Below are 18,887 nucleotides of genomic sequence, written 5' to 3' on the forward strand. Positions count from 1 at the left end.
CAATGATAACGTGGAGCAATAATAAATATACATACACAATTCAATTATGTTTAAATAGTTTATAAAGTTAACCTCCGTGTACATTTTCCTCATTATTTTGAATGAGACTTTTTTTTCCATTCTTGACTCAAATACACCAAATAATGCTATAAAACAATAATCTATGCAGTTTTCTCGTCATCTTGTCTATTTTTTTCCATCAAACTATAATTTAAAGAGAGATAAAATACCCTAAAAGATGACATTTTGGTATTAACTTGGAGGAAGACACAACGTGTGGTCAGATCACCTTTAATACGGTGAGCGTGAACACATCGACTCGCTGTTAGAGGCATCATGGTGAAGATATGGAAAAGTTACAAAAACAACATCGGAACAAGAGGTTAACGTACGATTATGCTGTGCAGAGAATGTACAAAATATGAAGAAGGCGTGAGTCAGATTAAGGTGATATGACATTAAAATACACAATATAGGACAATACGTACATGAAACAAATATTTATATTTATGTACAGGTACAAAAGATACTGCAAAGTGGAGCCTTGGCCTCTTGGGGATTGAAAAGTATAATTAAGGCTTATTTTCATCTCGAAGCAAGCAACAATATATATTTAATATATGACGACTTTGTGATTGAATTGAAAGCACAAAGAGGCGTTCAAGGTCCTCGGAAACTAGAGCTTTGTTTCGTACTCATGAACTCACAAATCCATCTGTGATGATCTTATTTGGTTTTATTTTGGTGAATCTGCTGAGGAGAGAAATTCAGGGATCGGTGACAATTCACTTTGGATTGTTTACAATTTCTCCGGCTCAATTTTAATCTGTAAAAACTAAAATGTTGTTATTACTATCATAGTAAATATGTTATACCTTCGGGTGAAGAAACAACATGATTTTAAAGGAAAGTATTTAAGTTATTTAAATACGTCCCTCATTGTTTCATATATAACATTTGAAATATTTGCACGTTGTGTTGTGAAAATTGAGCCAAAGAAATGAAAAGAAACCATAACCCGACCTCCCTGCTTCACTACTGCGTTACCCAGAATGCCTTTCAACAAGTCACAAGGAATGTCCGGAATACAAACTACTTCCTGTTTGGATACTGCTAAACCAGTGTGTAGTCTTTTGGACAGTAGTGTTCGTGATTACAACTACAAAACAATGATTTGTCTCATTATTACTGTAATAAATCAAAGAATGCCGATTGCTTCTTCTTTTAAAATGTCTTAAATCCCAAATATATTCAGTTAAAGATGACGCTAAACGACAGACTTCCATATTTGTCTGCTTTTCGCTGTCATAATAATCAATAAAAGGCATCATATTTCTACTCTTTCCCTTTGGCATCCTGCAGCTTCTGAATCAGTTCTAGAAGAGTTGTGTCTCAGAAGCACAGAACTCGTGACTGTAATCACATTTCATTTCATGCACTTCTTTGCAGTTTGAGGCTTTTTCTCGTGCCGATTGTAAAACAAACTCATAAAGAGGTCAAATGAAAGGCACTTGTGAAAAGTTCATCTTTCCCCTCGTAAAGAAAAGCAAACACAATAGCTGCCGTTAAACCGTTTTACTTCTGTGTTGTTTTTGCTGCCGATCTGAGCGAGAAAGTCGATAAATAAACCTCGAGGACGGAAACGGGAAAGAGGAAGAGGACGGGGAGGATGAAGAAAGGCTCCACGCTCATTACATATCAGGCTGAAGCACATGCTGGTCTTTATTAGAGGGATAACAACTACACTCTAAAGGCAGTCTCCTTAACTTAACTTTCAGTCTATTTAAAAACATCTCTTTAATTATCAGTATTTTAAGTTGGGTTCAATTAAAATAACACAATCTAGAGGATGAAGCTCTTATTTTTGTGAATTATGTCTCTTCACTATGCTTTGGCAAACACTTTAAAGGAACAGTGCAAAAACAATCTCACTAATTGTCTGCATGAAGTTTAAGGCGAAGGGGCGAGTTTGGTTTAAATAAAACATCTAATTTCCACTGCACCTTTTCTTTTTGTGCAAACATTCCCGGTGGAAATGTTGTAAAATGTCAACAGACGGAGCGTTCTGTCTGTTGTTTCTCTTTCTCCCTACAACAGGAAAACAACAGCACATACATATTAGGGGAAGAAGAAGAAGAAGATAAAAAAGCGATAAAAATGAATAAAAGAGACGCGAACAAGACGCGTTTCACTGAATCCTTTTGTTGTGCGTTTTCTTTTTAATACCCTGTCTGCACACACAACCTCCCTCACCGGCACAGCAACGAGTTGAAATGAACGTAGTCAAGGACAAAAATAGCAACAAACAACAACAACAAGTATATATATTTTATCCTTCTGAGCGCTCAAAATAGAAAGCAGGTTTTTCCGGGAGTAGGACGTTTGTGTGTGGAGGTGACGGATGATCCTTAATTACCAGGGAGTGTCCACCCTGTCGCGTTGGAGGGAATCAGTACGTTATTGTCTCTGACCCCGTCTTCACGGCATCCAACATGCTCCTCCCATCCAGATCGTTCTCAACTCAGAGGGCGGGGAACATACCTGGGTAAATATTGAACATACCTGGGTAAATATTGAACATATCTGGGTAAATATTGAACATATATATCTGGGTAAATATTGAACATATCTGGGTAAATATGTCACAGATATGGATTCGTCTGAGAGGCGTTGACGAAAAACGAGTTGCAGTGGGCGTGTCCCAGTGCGGCTTTCAATGAAGAAGACACACAAAGGTCAGGTTTGTGTCTTTGTACAGTATGTGTGTGGTAAGGGAGGAGGACCGATAAAGAGACATTTGATGATGAGCCAAACTTCCATCCATTAAAGCTCTTTTGTTGGTATAATCCAACCAGCTCCAAGGAAGGAATTCATGCTCTTTTGTTGGTATAATCAACCAGCTCCAAGCAAGGAATTCATGCTCTTTTGTTGGTATAATCAACCAGCTCCAAGCAAGGAATTCATGCTCTTTTGTTGGTATAATCAATCAGCTCCAAGGAAGGAATTCATGCTCTTTTGTTGGTATCATCAATCAGCTCCAAGGAAGGAATTCATGCTCTTTTGTTGGTATAATCCAATCAGCTCCAAGCAAGGAATTCATGCTCTTTTGTTGGTATAATCCAATCAGCTCCAAGGAAGGAATTCATGCTCTTTTGTTGGTATAATCCAATCAGCACCAAGGAAGGAATTCATGCTCTTTTGTTGGTATAATCCAATCAGCACCAAGGAAGGAATTCATGCTCTTTTGTTGGTATCATCAATCAGCTCCAAGCAAGGAATTCATGCTCTTTTGTTGGTATAATCCAATCAGCACCAAGGAAGGAATTCATGCTCTTTTGTTGGTATCATCAATCAGCTCCAAGAAGGGAATTCATGCTCTTTTGTTGGTATCATCAATCAGCTCCAAGAAGGGAATTCATGCTCTTTTGTTGGTATCATCAATCAGCTCCAAGGAAGGAATTCATGCTCTTTTGTTGGTATCAATCAGCTCCAAGAAGGGAATTCATGCTCTTTTGTTGGTATCATCAATCAGCTCCAAGCAAGGAATTCATGCTCTTTTGTTGGTATAATCCAATCAGCACCAAGGAAGGAATTCATGGTCTTTTGTTGGTATCAATCAGCTCCAAGAAGGGAATTCATGCTCTTTTGTTGGTATCATCAATCAGCTCCAAGCAAGGAATTCATGCTCTTTTGTTGGTATAATCCAATCAGCACCAAGGAAGGAATTCATGCTCTTTTGTTGGTATAATCAATCAGCTCCAAGAAGGGAATTCATGCTCTTTTGTTGGTATCATCAATCAGCTCCAAGGAAGGAATTCATGCTCTTTTGTTGGTATCAATCAGCTCCAAGGACGGAATTCATGGTCTTTTGTTGGTATCATCAATCAGCTCCAAGGACGGAATTCATGCTCTTTTGTTGGTATCAATCAGCTCCAAGGACGGAATTCATGCTCTTTTGTTGGTATCATCAACCAGCTCCAAGGAAGGAATTCATGCTCTTTTGTTGGTATCAATCAGCTCCAAGGACGGAATTCATGCTCTTTTGTTGGTATCATCAATCAGCTCCAAGGAAGGAATTCATGCTCTTTTGTTGGTATCAATCAGCTCCAAGGACGGAATTCATGCTCTTTTGTTGGTATCATCAACCAGCTCCAAGGAAGGAATTCATGCTCTTTTGTTGGTATCATCAACCATCTCCAAGGAGGGAATTCATGCTTCTTTCTTTGATAAAAAACTAACTCCAAACAGATTTCTTTCTCCTCCTCAGAAACCAGATGTCCTGAACCACACAGCTTCCATCACTGTTTCCTAATGAGAGGAGAGAGGAGAGAGGGCAAAGGAGAGAGAGAGAATAGAGGAGAAAGGAGTAAGGAGAAAGGAGAAAGGAGAGAGGAGAGGCTCCTCACATTTCTGTTCTTCAGTCTGATCCACCGATGAGTTTAGAGACAGGAGTCTTCCTGTTTAGTAGTTGGGATCCTCAGGGCTGATTCCTACTTGCTCTCTGAGTAGTAAGCGCTCCCGTCGGGCAGAGAGGAGAAGGGGAAGCCTCCACTCCCGACGGCCGGACGGCTGTTGATCTGTGAGATCAGGAAATCATCTCTTTATTAATTTATATTCAAAAGTACAAATTTCAGGTACTTTATACACTTTTTGTTGACAAATATTGTTCATATTGTTTTCTCCACTCTACTTCTTCCACTACTATACATATGTACAAGGTGTGCATACATGCAAACATATTATATATTAGTTTAATCTATCCTATTTTAGAATGTATGTATATTTTATTACATTATATTTATTTCCTTATGCATAACAAAAGTAGGATTTACAGTAACAATTGAATGGGTCTCTTCAGACTGACTGACCTGCGTCGGTTCACTGAAGTTCAGGTACTGCTGTTGCTGCAGCAGCAGACCGCCCCGGTCCAGATCGGCCGTCACTTGGCAGGACAGCGCGGCCTCATCGGGATCCGGGATGGCCCTCATCCCCGGCACGGAACCCCCCCTGGGGAGACCCTGGTAGAGGCAGGAGGGCTTGGAGGGAATCTGGTTGCCGGCGGGGTTCAGTCGCTGGCTGGGGTGCACTCCGTTCACAGGCACGGACGTGGGCACGTTTCTGAACATACAACTGCTCAGCGGCAGCACCGGCTCCGCGACCCGCTGAACAGGAAACTGCACATTTGAGGTCTCTGGAGTCCTGAACATCGGACCGCCATTGACGACGTGCAGAGGGTTCCTTTGATACCCTGACGCCTGGTGGAGGCGGGCGCCCACTTGTTGGGGTCCCCCTGAGACCAGCTGCTGCTCCAGTGACCAGGCCGGTCTCTGATTGGCGTTGTTTTGTGTGTTCAGGGCAAAGCGGTCCTGTACGCAGCTCGACGAGGAGGAACTTGGAATACTTTGGGCGTACATTTCTACAAAGGCGTCTGCTTGGTTTGAGTTCCACTGGTTTTCCTGAAAGTTGAACCTAGGATTTGACTGTCTGTTGGTGCTTTGGAGGCCGGCTGGTGCGTTCGGCGCCATCACCTGATGGGGGCTCTGCATTAGCTGAGCCGCTGGGTTGGGGTGAATCTGATTGGCTGAAGGTTGCCTCAGCGAGAATGATCCGCGGTTGTTGTCCTTGTCAGCGACTTGCAAGGTTCTGTATTGGTTCTGTGTGGAGGGGTTGAAGGTAACTGGAGCACCAGTGGTTCCCAGTTGGAGAGCAACACAGGTGGTCTGCTGAAGAGTTGGACCGTTAAAACCCAGCTGAGGAAGATCCATGTGGGTCAGCTTCATGTGGCCCAGGACTGGAGGCGCTACCATCTGCCCTACATTTGGTATCAGCTGGTTGTGGGGATCTGGGGGCCAGCCGACGGTCTGCTCAGGTTGCTGGTTCTGGGGCTCCAGAGTGGAGAGGCAGTCCGGCACCAGGTCCAGCTGCTCCGGCAGCTTGAGGCCGCCCTCCCTCTGCAGCTGCTCCTCCACGTATGTCAGGATGTCGTTGCTGAGAATGTCGTCAAGGTTCTCGTTGGTCTCGCAGATGTTGCTGCTCATCTTCAGCAGGGTACTCTCCCAGCTCTTCAGCTCCTCGGGCCCGACGTCCAGGGTGCTGAGGTCGTTCTCCCCGAGGATCTGCTGCAGGGTCTCTATCATGTCCTGAACCGTGTCCTCGGACTTCACCACATTCCCCACGGCGGGTTTGGGCGCCGCGAGCTCCCACATATCTCCGGGCACGCTGACCGTGGCGTGGCTGTGCTTGAAGGCGTCGTCGTTGATGATGTTGAAGGCGTTGTTCTTGTTGTGGTCGCAGTAGAGAGACTGGTCCTGGCTCAGCATGCAGCCCATCATGGACTCGCGGCTCACGGTGTGGTCGTCCAGCTTTCTCTGCTTGGGGGCGGAGCAAGGGTCGGGGGTGTCGACGGTTGGAGTGATATCGTAAAGCAGCGCCTCCCCGGTGGTGAAGTTGAACGGCAGCTGCAGCCGACGGAGGCGGAGCTGATCTTCCCCTTCTTCGTTTCTGAACGACACAAAACAAGAGTCGGTTTCTGCTCCTCGAGTGAACCCCCACAAAGACACAACCCCCCCATCTTTAACTTACATCAAAGCCCTCTGACGGGCCACGATGAAGTCCGGCTTCCCTGCTTTGAAGACCAGCCTGGCGTTGGCCTGGACCCAGATCCACGACCCGGTTTTGGCCAGAAGCCTGAAGACGGTGAAGCCGCTCTCTCCGGTTTTCATCACTGGAAGACAAATCCGTCACTAAACAACAGACCTAGAAACGTTTCTGCATCACTGTTGAGGTTAAAAACTCATTCTGCCCCCCGCGGTGCATTCAAGTCGTTCATTTGAACCCCTAAAGTCCATAAGAAGAGCTTCTGGGGAGCCGCGGCAGGGACTTACTTCTCAGGTGGTTGTCGGCGCAGTACATCATGTCTGCAGCGTGGATGAAGTTGTAGCCGGAGCCTTTCATGCAGAGCTCCACTTCATTGTAACCCAGGACCACCTTCCCTCTGGAGGAGCATAAACAATGGCACATTGTCTACCAAATGAACCTTTCAGGTACTTTATTCACTGTGTGTGTGTGTGTGTGTGTGTGTGTGTGTGTGTGTGTGTGTGTGTGTGTGTGTGTGTGAGAGTGTGTGTGTGCGTCTACCTGTTGTCGATGCCCATGGGCGTGAAGTCCAGCTTGTGCTTGGACTGGAAGATGAGCGTCTTGGTGCGGATCTCCAGGATGGAGGGCCGCTGCATCTGCGTGGCGATGGCGAACAGGGCGAGCTGCGGGGGAACCGGCGCCCCGTCCTCCGACACCCGGTTCTGGCCGTGGATGAACTTCAGGCGGCCGCGGAAGTTCAGCGCCTGGACACAAAGACACACACTCAGCGACCCCTGACCTCTGAACCCTTGTCTCTGGTGGCTTCCTCCGGCCGGGTGCTCACCAGGAAGCCGGAGGAGTTGTCCAGCAGGCAGCGGAAGCGGCAGCAGAAGTTTCTCTCCAGGAAGGACGAGTTCTCCGGAGGGATGGCCTGGGGGTCGTAGGTCATCACGTTGCTGCTGACCTCCGCCGAGCTCTGCTCGCCTGCAGCAGCGACCACATGTTCAACAGTTACTTCCACCAATCATCATATCAGAAGAAGTTATTATTTATATTTAAAAATAAAAATAAACAAGGGTGAATAATAATATCCTTGTGTGGATTTGTATTATTATTAGTAGTAGTATGTGCTTTGAGGCAGGAACTGTATGCATAATAGACTTTATAAGAAATCCCTTTATTATTAAATATTTATTGTTTTATATTTACTTTTCCAATCAAGGCAGAATGGTACAAAACGTGAAAATATACACAGTGTGTGTACATATATGTGTATTTGTGTGTACTCACTGAGGCTGTCCGTCTGGCTGGTGTCGGGGTTGAGAGCGAAGTGAAGCTGCTGTCTGAAGAGTGCTCGGTCGTCCGTGTGGATCAACTCGAACACACTCTGGTGCACGACGTCCGACTGCAGAGACACACCAGTAAGCACCGGTAAACACCAGTAAACACAGGTAAAACACCAGTACACACCAGTAAACACCAGTACACACCAGTAACACACCAGTAAACACCAGTACACACCAGTAAACACCAGTAACACACCAGTACACACCAGTAAACACCAGTACACACCTGTAAACACCAGTAAACACCAGTACACACCAGTAACACACCAGTAACACACCAGTAACACACCAGTACACACCAGTAAACACCAGTACACACCAGTAAACACCAGTAAACACCAGTAAACACCAGTAAACACCAGTACACAACAGTAAACACCAGTAACACACCAGTACACACCAGTAAACACCAGTACACACCAGTAAACACCAGTACACACCAGTACACACCAGTAAACACCAGTAAACACCAGTACACACTAGAACACACCAGTACACACCAGTAAACACCAGTACACACCAGTAAACACCAGTACACACCAGTACACACCAGTACACACCAGTAAACACCAGTAAACACCAGTACACACTAGAACACACCAGTACACACCAGTAAACACCAGTACACACCAGTAAACACCAGTACGCACTAGTACGCACCAGTAAGCACCAGTAAACACCAGTAACACACCAGTACACACCAGTAAACACCAGTAACACACCAGTAAACACCAGTAACACACCAGTAAACACCAGTAACACACCAGTACACACCAGTAAACACCAGTACACACCAGTAAACACCAGTAACACACCAGTAACACACCAGTAACACACCAGTAAACACCAGTACACAACAGTAAACACCAGTAACACACCAGTACACACCAGTAAACACCAGTACACACCAGTAAACACCAGTAACACACCAGTACACACCAGTAAACACCAGTACACACCAGTAAACACCAGTAACACACCAGTAACACACCAGTAAACACCAGTACACAACAGTAAACACCAGTAACACACCAGTACACACCAGTAAACACCAGTACACACCAGTAAACACCAGTACACACCAGTACACACCAGTAAACACCAGTAAACACCAGTACACACTAGAACACACCAGTACACACCAGTACACACCAGTACGCACTAGTACGCACCAGTAAGCACCAGTAAACACCAGTAACACACCAGTACACACCAGTAAACACCAGTAACACACCAGTAAACACCAGTAACACACCAGTAAACACCAGTAAACACCAGTACACACCAGTAAACACCAGTAAACACCAGTAACACACCAGTAAGCACCAGTAAACACCAGTAACACACCAGTAAACACCAGAAACACACCAGTAAGCACCAGTAACACACCAGTAAACACCAGTAACACACCAGTAAACACCAGTAACACACCAGTAAACACACCAGTAACACACCAGTAAACACCAGTAACACACCAGTAAACACCAGTAAACACCAGAAACACACCAGTAAACACCAGTAAACACCAGTAACACACCAGTAAACACCAGTACACACCAGTAAACACCAGTACGCACTAGTACACACCAGTAAACACCAGTAAACACCAGTAAACACCAGTTACACACCAGTAAACACCAGTAACACACCAGTAAACACCAGTAACACACCAGTAAACACCAGAAACACACCAGTAAGCACCAGTTACACACCAGTAAACACCAGTAACACACCAGTAAACACCAGTAACACACCAGTAAACACACCAGTAAACACCAGTAAGCACCAGTAACACACCAGTAAACACCAGTAAACACCAGTACACACCAGTAAACACCAGTAACACACCAGTAAACACCAGAAACACACCAGTAAGCACCAGTAACACACCAGTAACACACCAGTAAACACCAGTAACACACCAGTAAACACCAGAAACACACCAGTAAACACCAGTAACACACCAGTAAACACCAGTAACACACCAGTAAACACCAGAAACACACCAGTAAGCACCAGTAACACACCAGTAAACACCAGTAACACACCAGTAAACACACCAGTAAACACCAGTAACACACCAGTAAACACACCAGTAAACACAAGTAAGCACCAGTAACACACCAGTAAACACCAGTAACACACCAGTAAGCACCAGTAAACATCAGTAAACACCAGTAACACACCAGTACACACCAGTAAACACCAGTAAACACCAGTAACACACCATTTACACACCAGTAAGCACCAGTAACACACCAGTAAACACACCAGTAAACACCAGTAACACACCAGTAAACACACCAGTAAACACCAGTAAGCACCAGTAACACACCAGTAAACACCAGTAACACACCAGTAAGCACCAGTAAACACCAGTAAACACCAGTAACACACCAGTACACACCAGTACACACCAGTAAGCACCAGTAACACACCAGTAAACACCAGTAACACACCAGTAAACACCAGTAAACACCAGTAACACACCAGTAAACACCAGAAACACACCAGTAAACACCAGAAACACCAGTAAACACACCAGTAAACACCAGTAACACACCAGTAACACACCAGTAAACACCAGAAACACACCAGTAAACACCAGTACACACCAGTAAACACACCAGTAAACACCAGTAAACACCAGAAACACACCAGTAAACACCAGTACACACCAGTAAACACACCAGTAAACACCAGTAACACACCAGTAAACACCAGAAACACACCAGTAAACACCAGAAACACCAGTAAACACCAGTAAACACCAGTAACACACCAGTAAACACCAGAAACACACCAGTAAACACCAGTAAACACCAGTAAACACACCAGTAAACACACCAGTAAGCACCAGTAAACACCAGTACACACCAGTAAACACCAGTAAACACCAGTAACACACCAGTAAGCACCAGTAAACACCAGTAACACACCAGTAAACACCAGTACACACCAGTAAACACCAGTAAACACCAGTAACACACCAGTAAGCACCAGTAAACACCAGTAACACACCAGTAAACACCAGTAAACACCAGAAACACACCAGTAAGCACCAGAAACACACCAGTAAGCACCAGTAAACACCAGTACACACCAGTAAACACCAGTAAACACCAGTACACACCAGTAAACACCAGTAACACACCAGTAAACACCAGAAACACACCAGTAAACACCAGTAACACACCAGTAAACACACCAGTAAACACCAGTAACACACCAGTAAGCACCAGTAAACACCAGTAACACACCAGTAACACCAGTAAACACCAGTACACACCAGTAAACACCAGTAAACACCAGTACACACCAGTAAACAACAGTACACACCAGTAAACACCAGTACACACCAGTAAACACCAGTAACACACCAGTAAACACCAGAAACACACCAGTAAACACACCAGTAAACACCAGTAACACACCAGTAAACACCAGAAACACACCAGTAAACACCAGTAAACACCAGAAACACACCAGTAAACACCAGTAAACACCAGTAACACACCAGTAAACACCAGTAAACACCAGTAAACACCAGTAAACACCAGTAACACACCAGTAAACACCAGTAAACACCAGTAACACACCAGTAAACAACAGAAACACACCAGTAAACACCAGTAAACACACCAGTAAACACCAGTAAACACCAGTAACACACCAGTAAACACCAGAAACACACCAGTAAACACCAGTAAACACACCAGTAAACACCAGTAAGCACCAGTAACACACCAGTAAACACCAGTAACACACCAGTAAACACCAGAAACACACCAGTAAACACCAGTAACACACCAGTAAACACACCAGTAAACACCAGTAACACACCAGTAAACACACCAGTAAGCACCAGTAAACACCAGTACACACCAGTAAACACCAGTAAACACCAGTAAACACCAGTAACACACCAGTAAGCACCAGTAAACACCAGTACACACCAGTAAACACCAGTAACACACCAGTAAACACCAGTAAACACCAGAAACACACCAGTAAGCACCAGTAAACACCAGTAAACACCAGTAACACACCAGTAAACACCAGTAAACACCAGTAAGCACCAGTAAACACCAGTAAACACCAGTAAACACCAGTAACACACCAGTAAACACCAGAAACACACCAGTAAGCACCAGTAAACACCAGTAACACACCAGTAAGCACCAGTAAACACCAGTAAACACCAGTAACACACCAGTAAACACCAGTAAACACCAGAAACACACCAGTAAACACCAGAAACACACCAGTAAGCACCAGTAAACACCAGTACACACCAGTAAACACCAGTAAACACCAGTACACACCAGTAAACAACAGTACACACCAGTAAACACCAGTACACACCAGTAAACAACAGTACACACCAGTAAACACCAGTACACACCAGTAAACACCAGTAAACACCAGTAACACACCAGTAAACACCAGTAAACACCAGAAACACACCAGTAAACACCAGTAACACACCAGTAAACACACCAGTAAACACCAGTAACACACCAGTAAACACACCAGTAAGCACCAGTAAACACCAGTACACACCAGTAAACACCAGTAAACACCAGTAAACACCAGTAACACACCAGTAAGCACCAGTAAACACCAGTACACACCAGTAAACACCAGTAACACACCAGTAAACACCAGTAAACACCAGAAACACACCAGTAAGCACCAGTAAACACCAGTAAACACCAGTAACACACCAGTAAACACCAGTAAACACCAGTAAGCACCAGTAAACACCAGTAAACACCAGTAAACACCAGTAACACACCAGTAAACACCAGAAACACACCAGTAAGCACCAGTAAACACCAGTAACACACCAGTAAGCACCAGTAAACACCAGTAAACACCAGTAACACACCAGTAAACACCAGTAAACACCAGAAACACACCAGTAAACACCAGAAACACACCAGTAAGCACCAGTAAACACCAGTACACACCAGTAAACACCAGTAAACACCAGTACACACCAGTAAACAACAGTACACACCAGTAAACACCAGTACACACCAGTAAACAACAGTACACACCAGTAAACACCAGTACACACCAGTAAACACCAGTAAACACCAGTAACACACCAGTAAACACCAGTAAACACCAGAAACACACCAGTAAACACCAGTAACACACCAGTAAACACACCAGTAAACACCAGTAACACACCAGTAAACACACCAGTAAGCACCAGTAAACACCAGTACACACCAGTAAACACCAGTAAACACCAGTAACACACCAGTAAGCACCAGTAAACACCAGTAACACACCAGTAAACACACCAGTAAACACCAGTAACACACCAGTAAACACCAGTAAACACCAGTAACACACCAGTAAACACCAGTAAACACCAGTAAGCACCAGTAAACACCAGTAAACACCAGTAACACACCAGTAAACACCAGAAACACACCAGTAAGCACCAGTAAACACCAGTAACACACCAGTAAGCACCAGTAAACACCAGTAAACACCAGTAACACACCAGTAAACACCAGTAAACACCAGTAACACACCAGTAAACACCAGTAAACACCAGAAACACACCAGTAAACACCAGAAACACACCAGTAAACAACAGTACACACCAGTAAACACCAGTACACACCAGTAAACAACAGTACACACCAGTAAACACCAGTACACACCAGTAAACACCAGTAACACACCAGTAAACACCAGTAAACACCAGAAACACACCAGTAAACACCAGTAAACACCAGTAACACCAGTAAACACCAGTAAACACCAGTAACACACCAGTACACACCAGTAAACACCAGTAAACACCAGTAAACACCAGTAAACACCAGAAACACACCAGTAAACACCAGTAAACACCAGTAACACCAGTAAACACCAGTAAACACCAGTAACACACCAGTACACACCAGTAAACACCAGTAACACACCAGTACACACCAGTAAACACCAGTAAACACCAGTAAACACCAGTAAACACCAGAAACACACCAGTAAACACCAGTAAACACCAGTAACACCAGTAAACACCAGTAAACACCAGTAACACACCAGTACACACCAGTAAACACCAGTAACACACCAGTAAACACCAGTAACACACCAGTAAACACCAGTAAACACCAGTAACACACCAGTAAACACCAGTAAACACCAGTAACACCAGTAAACACCAGTAAACACCAGTAACACACCAGTAAACACCAGTAAACACCAGTAAACACCAGAATACACATTATATATATATATACATATATATATATATATATGTACATATATATATATATATTTATACATATATATATACATATATATATATATATATATATATGTACATATATATATATATATTTATACATATATATATACATATATATATATAATGTGTATTTATATATATATACATATATATATATATATATAAATACACATTATATATATATGTATATAAATATGTATATATGTACATATGTATATATTTATATAAATATGTGTATATATATATAAATACACATTATATATATATATATGTATATAAATATGTATATATGTACATATATACATATTTATATACATAATGTGTATTATATATATATATATATACACATATTTATATACATATATATATAATGTGTATGTATATATATATATATATATATATACATATTTATATACATATATATATATATGTGTATTTATATATATATATATATATACACATATTTATATAAATATATATATATATAATGTGTATTTATATATATATACACATTTATATACATATATACACATATATATGTATATATAGACATATATATGTGTATATATATAGACGTATATAAATGTATATGTATAGCTGTATATGTGTAATTATATATATATACACACATATTTATATACATATATATATATATATATATATATATATATATATAATAAAAGGTCTTCGACATATAGTGTAAAACAATTAGATATCATGGTGTTACATTTTAAGAAGGACATTTTAAAGACGACAACTCTTCTTGAACACATTTACTATCAATAGAACATGTTGGCAATGTTTGCATTAAAGAACCACATTAAATATATATATATATATATATATATATATATATATATATATATATATATATATATATATTAGATTAGAATTAACATGATGATATTGGCTCATTTCAGTCTAAAGTGGTTCTTTTATGCTAAATAAATGTAGATTCACAGTTAATGTGTTCAATAATGAACTTTATTTAAAATGTGTTACACCTGATATCTCATGTTGTACACGCTGTACGTCTCAGACCTCTTATCCTTTAGTATTGGGCAGCCTGTGTTACCTGATGGAAGCCCAGGAAGTCCTGGATGGTGGGGGAGGTGTAGAAGACGTAGCCTTCAGCCGTCACCACCAGCACGAAGCCGCTCAGCGCCTGCAACCAGAGGAGAACATCAGCCACAGCTTCCTGCTGCGCTTCCTCTCACAACGCACAATCCCTCAGGAGTTACCTGGAGCAGCAGGTCGCCCTCGTTGAAGTTCACTCCGTCGATGGAGGTCACCTGGGAGGAGGAGGAGGAGGAGGAGGAGGAGGAGGAGGAGGGAGTCAGCGCCTTCGGGACGTTTCCTCCAAACATGAGGCTGCACTCGCCGGTCCAGCTGGAGCCACTCTGGCCTTTCTTCATGGTGGCTGGAGGAGAGGAAGGAGAACATTTCAACAACAATGATGCAACCAGCAACCGGCAACCAGCAGCTGATTGTTATTTACAAAGCAGAGTGAAAGGAGAAGCGAGGACGAGGACGAGGAGGAAGAGGAACGTCTCTTTCCATCAGGGTGGAGCTACAACACTCAACTCCTCTTCCTCGTCCTCCTCTTCCTCATCGAGGAGTTCTTATCAGCAGCAGAAGCACAGGAGACCAACAACCTTAAAATACCCTCTGAGAGGAAACCAGAGAAAGAAAAGAAGATGGAGGAAATGAAGAGGATCAATATGGAAGCTTCCATTTATTTCTGGATTGATGATTAAATTGAGGCGACATTTCCACGACATGTGACCATAAAACTGCAGAATAAAAGATGGCAATAAGTCAAAGAATGCCTCATTCTATTTATGACTAAATCTGATGCTTCTTATTAAATAAATCTATTAAAATGTTGTTAATAAGGGAGGAAAATTAAAAGAGAGGAACTCTTTTAATTTATAAAGGAAGAAGACTATTGTTTATACACATTAATAAAGGTAGAAGACTGTTGTTTATACACATTAATAAAGGTAGAAGACTGTTGTTTATACACATTAATAAAGGTAGAAGACTGTTGTTTATACACATTAATAAAGGTAGAAGACTATTGTTTGTACACATTAATAAAGGTAGAAGACTGTTGTTTATACACATTAATAAAGGTAGAAGACTGTTGTTTATACACATTAATAAAGGTAGAAGACTGTTGTTTATACACATTAATAAAGGTAGAAGACTGTTGTTTATACACATTAATAAAGGTAGAAGACTGTTGTTTGTACACATTAATAAAGGAAGAAGACTATTGTTTGTACACATTAATAAAGGAAGACGACTGTTGTTTGTACACATTAATAAAGGTAGAAGACTGTTGTTTATACACATTAATAAAGGTAGAAGACTGTTGTTTATACACATTAATAAAGGTAGAAGACTATTGTTTGTACACATTAATAAAGGTAGAAGACTGTTGTTTATACACATTAATAAAGGTAGAAGACTGTTGTTTATACACATTAATAAAGGTAGAAGACTGTTGTTTATACACATTAATAAAGGTAGAAGACTATTGTTTGTACACATTAATAAAGGTAGAAGACTGTTGTTTATACACATTAATAAAGGTAGAAGACTATTGTTTGTACACATTAATAAAGGAAGAAGACTGTTGTTTGTACACATTAATAAAGGAAGAAGACTGTTGTTTGTACACATTAATAAAGGAAGAAGACTGTTGTTTGTACACATTAATAAAGGAAGACGACTGTTGTTTATACACATTAATAAAGGAAGACGACTGTTGTTTATACACATTAATAAAGGAAGAAGACTGTTGTTTGTACACATTAATAAAGGAAGAAGACTGTTGTTTGTACACATTAATAAAGGTAGAAGACTGTTGTTTATACACATTAATAAAGGAAGAAGACTGTTGTTTGTACACATTAATAAAGGAAGAAGACTATTGTTTGTACACATTAATAAAGGAAGACGACTGTTGTTTGTACACATTAATAAAGGAAGACGACTGTTGTTTGTACACATTAATAAAGGAAGAAGACTATTGTTTGTACACATTAATAAAGGAAGACGACTGTTGTTTGTACACATTAATAAAGGAAGAAGACTGTTGTTTGTACACATTAATAAAGGAAGAAGACTGTTGTTTGTACACATTAATAAAGGAAGAAGACTGTTGTTTGTACACATTAATAAAAGAAGAAGACTGTTGTTTGTACACATTAATAAAGGAAGAAGACTGTTGTTTGCACACATTAATAAAAGAAGACGACTGTTGTTTGTACACATTAATAAAGGTAGAAGACTGTTGTTTGTACACATTAATAAAAGAAGAAGACTGTTGTTTGTACACATTAATAAAGGATGAAGACTGTTGTTTGTACACATTAATAAAGGAAGAAGACTGTTGTTTGTACACATTAATAAAGGATGAAGACTGTTGTTTGTACACATTAATAAAGGAAGAAGACTGTTGTTTGTACACATTAATAAAAGAAGAAGACTATTGTTTGTACACATTAATAAAGGAAGAGGACTATTGTTTGTACACATTAATAAAGGAAGACGACTGTTGTTTGTACACATTAATAAAGGAAGACGACTGTTGTTTGTACACATTAATAAAGGAAGACGACTGTTGTTTGTACACATTAATAAAGGAAGAGGACTATTGTTTGTACACATTAATAAAGGAAGAAGACTGTTGTTTGTACACATTAATAAAGGAAGAGGACTATTGTTTGTACACATTAATAAAGGAAGAAGACTATTGTTTGTACACATTAATAAAGGAAGACGACTGTTGTTTGTAGCCAACACATTAATAATGTGATTCTTATGCTTATTGGAAGTATTTGTTTCTCTTAGTATTTTGTATTTCAAATAATAAATCTTGCAAACAATTTTTGCCTCCATGAGGATCCATCCAGTGTTCCATGTGTCCCGAATTAAACCTGTCTCCCACAGTCCCCTGATGCCTCCTGCCCCAGTTCCACCTCCCCCTAAGATCGTAGATGGGCACCCTCAGTGGAATGTTCGCCGACTGATGGATGTTCGCCGACGAGGACGTGGGTACCAGTTTCTGGTGGACTGGGTGGGCTATGGTCCGGAGGAACGAAGCTGGGTGTCCCGCCAGCTCATTATGGACCCAGGACTGTTGACTGACTTTTATCAGGCCCATCCCGAGAAGCCTGGCAAGTCGCCAGGTGGCTCCCGTAGAGGGGGGGGGTATTGTCAGGACTCAGCCAGCCGGACTCCCTCCTCAGCCCGTTCACACGGTGACACCCGGTACCTCAGAGCGCTGCCAGGGAGCTACGGGCTTGGAGGCGGGGCCAAGCCAGGGGCGCTCCAACTCACACCTGAAGCCACTCAGCTCGTCCCACGGCTGCAGCTCGTCAGCTCGTTGTATTCGGGGGGATAAGGATCAGGACTGTCTGTGTTGACGTTGCGAGTTCGTGCCATGATGTCCGTGGACTTTCCTCCTCGTGTCGTCACTGAACTTTCCCTCGTGTCTTTGCTGACTTTTTTTGTGTGGAGTATTTTCTTGGATTTTTTGGGGTTTGATGTTCGATCACCCGTGGACTAAGGGGACACTTTGAGTTTTTTGTGTTTCTTTTCTAAGCGACTTGTTGTGCTCAATAAACTACGCCGTGTGTTCGGCTAGAACTAAACCTTGCTGTTGTCGTGCGCTTGGG

General features: G+C 41.9%; 1 protein-coding gene across 7 annotated transcripts in view; it reads right to left on the bottom strand.

Annotated features, from left to right (window-relative positions):
• Nucleotides 1–1,698: 1,698 nt before the first annotated feature.
• Nucleotides 1,699–18,887, bottom strand: part of LOC117741618 (aryl hydrocarbon receptor-like) — a 53,122-nt gene continuing 35,933 nt past the window's right edge. For 6 of the 7 annotated variants that reach the window (XM_034548760.1, XM_034548773.1, XM_034548806.1 and 3 more), the window contains 9 exons: nt 15,441–15,619; nt 15,275–15,364; nt 7,867–7,981; nt 7,421–7,560; nt 7,138–7,340; nt 6,885–6,994; nt 6,583–6,724; nt 4,869–6,501; nt 1,699–4,577 (listed from right to left, as the gene is read on the bottom strand). In XM_034548760.1, coding sequence (XP_034404651.1) covers nt 4,491–4,577; nt 4,869–6,501; nt 6,583–6,724; nt 6,885–6,994; nt 7,138–7,340; nt 7,421–7,560; nt 7,867–7,981; nt 15,275–15,364; nt 15,441–15,619 — 2,699 coding nt within the window. In that variant the 3' untranslated portion in view covers nt 1,699–4,490. The remainder of the gene's footprint in view (nt 4,578–4,868; nt 6,502–6,582; nt 6,725–6,884; nt 6,995–7,137; nt 7,341–7,420; nt 7,561–7,866; nt 7,982–15,274; nt 15,365–15,440; nt 15,620–18,887) is intronic. The other variant, XR_004610752.1, reaches the window with a different exon arrangement.

The sequence above is a fragment of the Cyclopterus lumpus genome, chromosome 2, assembly GCF_009769545.1.
Source record: "Cyclopterus lumpus isolate fCycLum1 chromosome 2, fCycLum1.pri, whole genome shotgun sequence".
NCBI classification, from domain to species: Eukaryota; Metazoa; Chordata; class Actinopteri; order Perciformes; family Cyclopteridae; genus Cyclopterus; species Cyclopterus lumpus.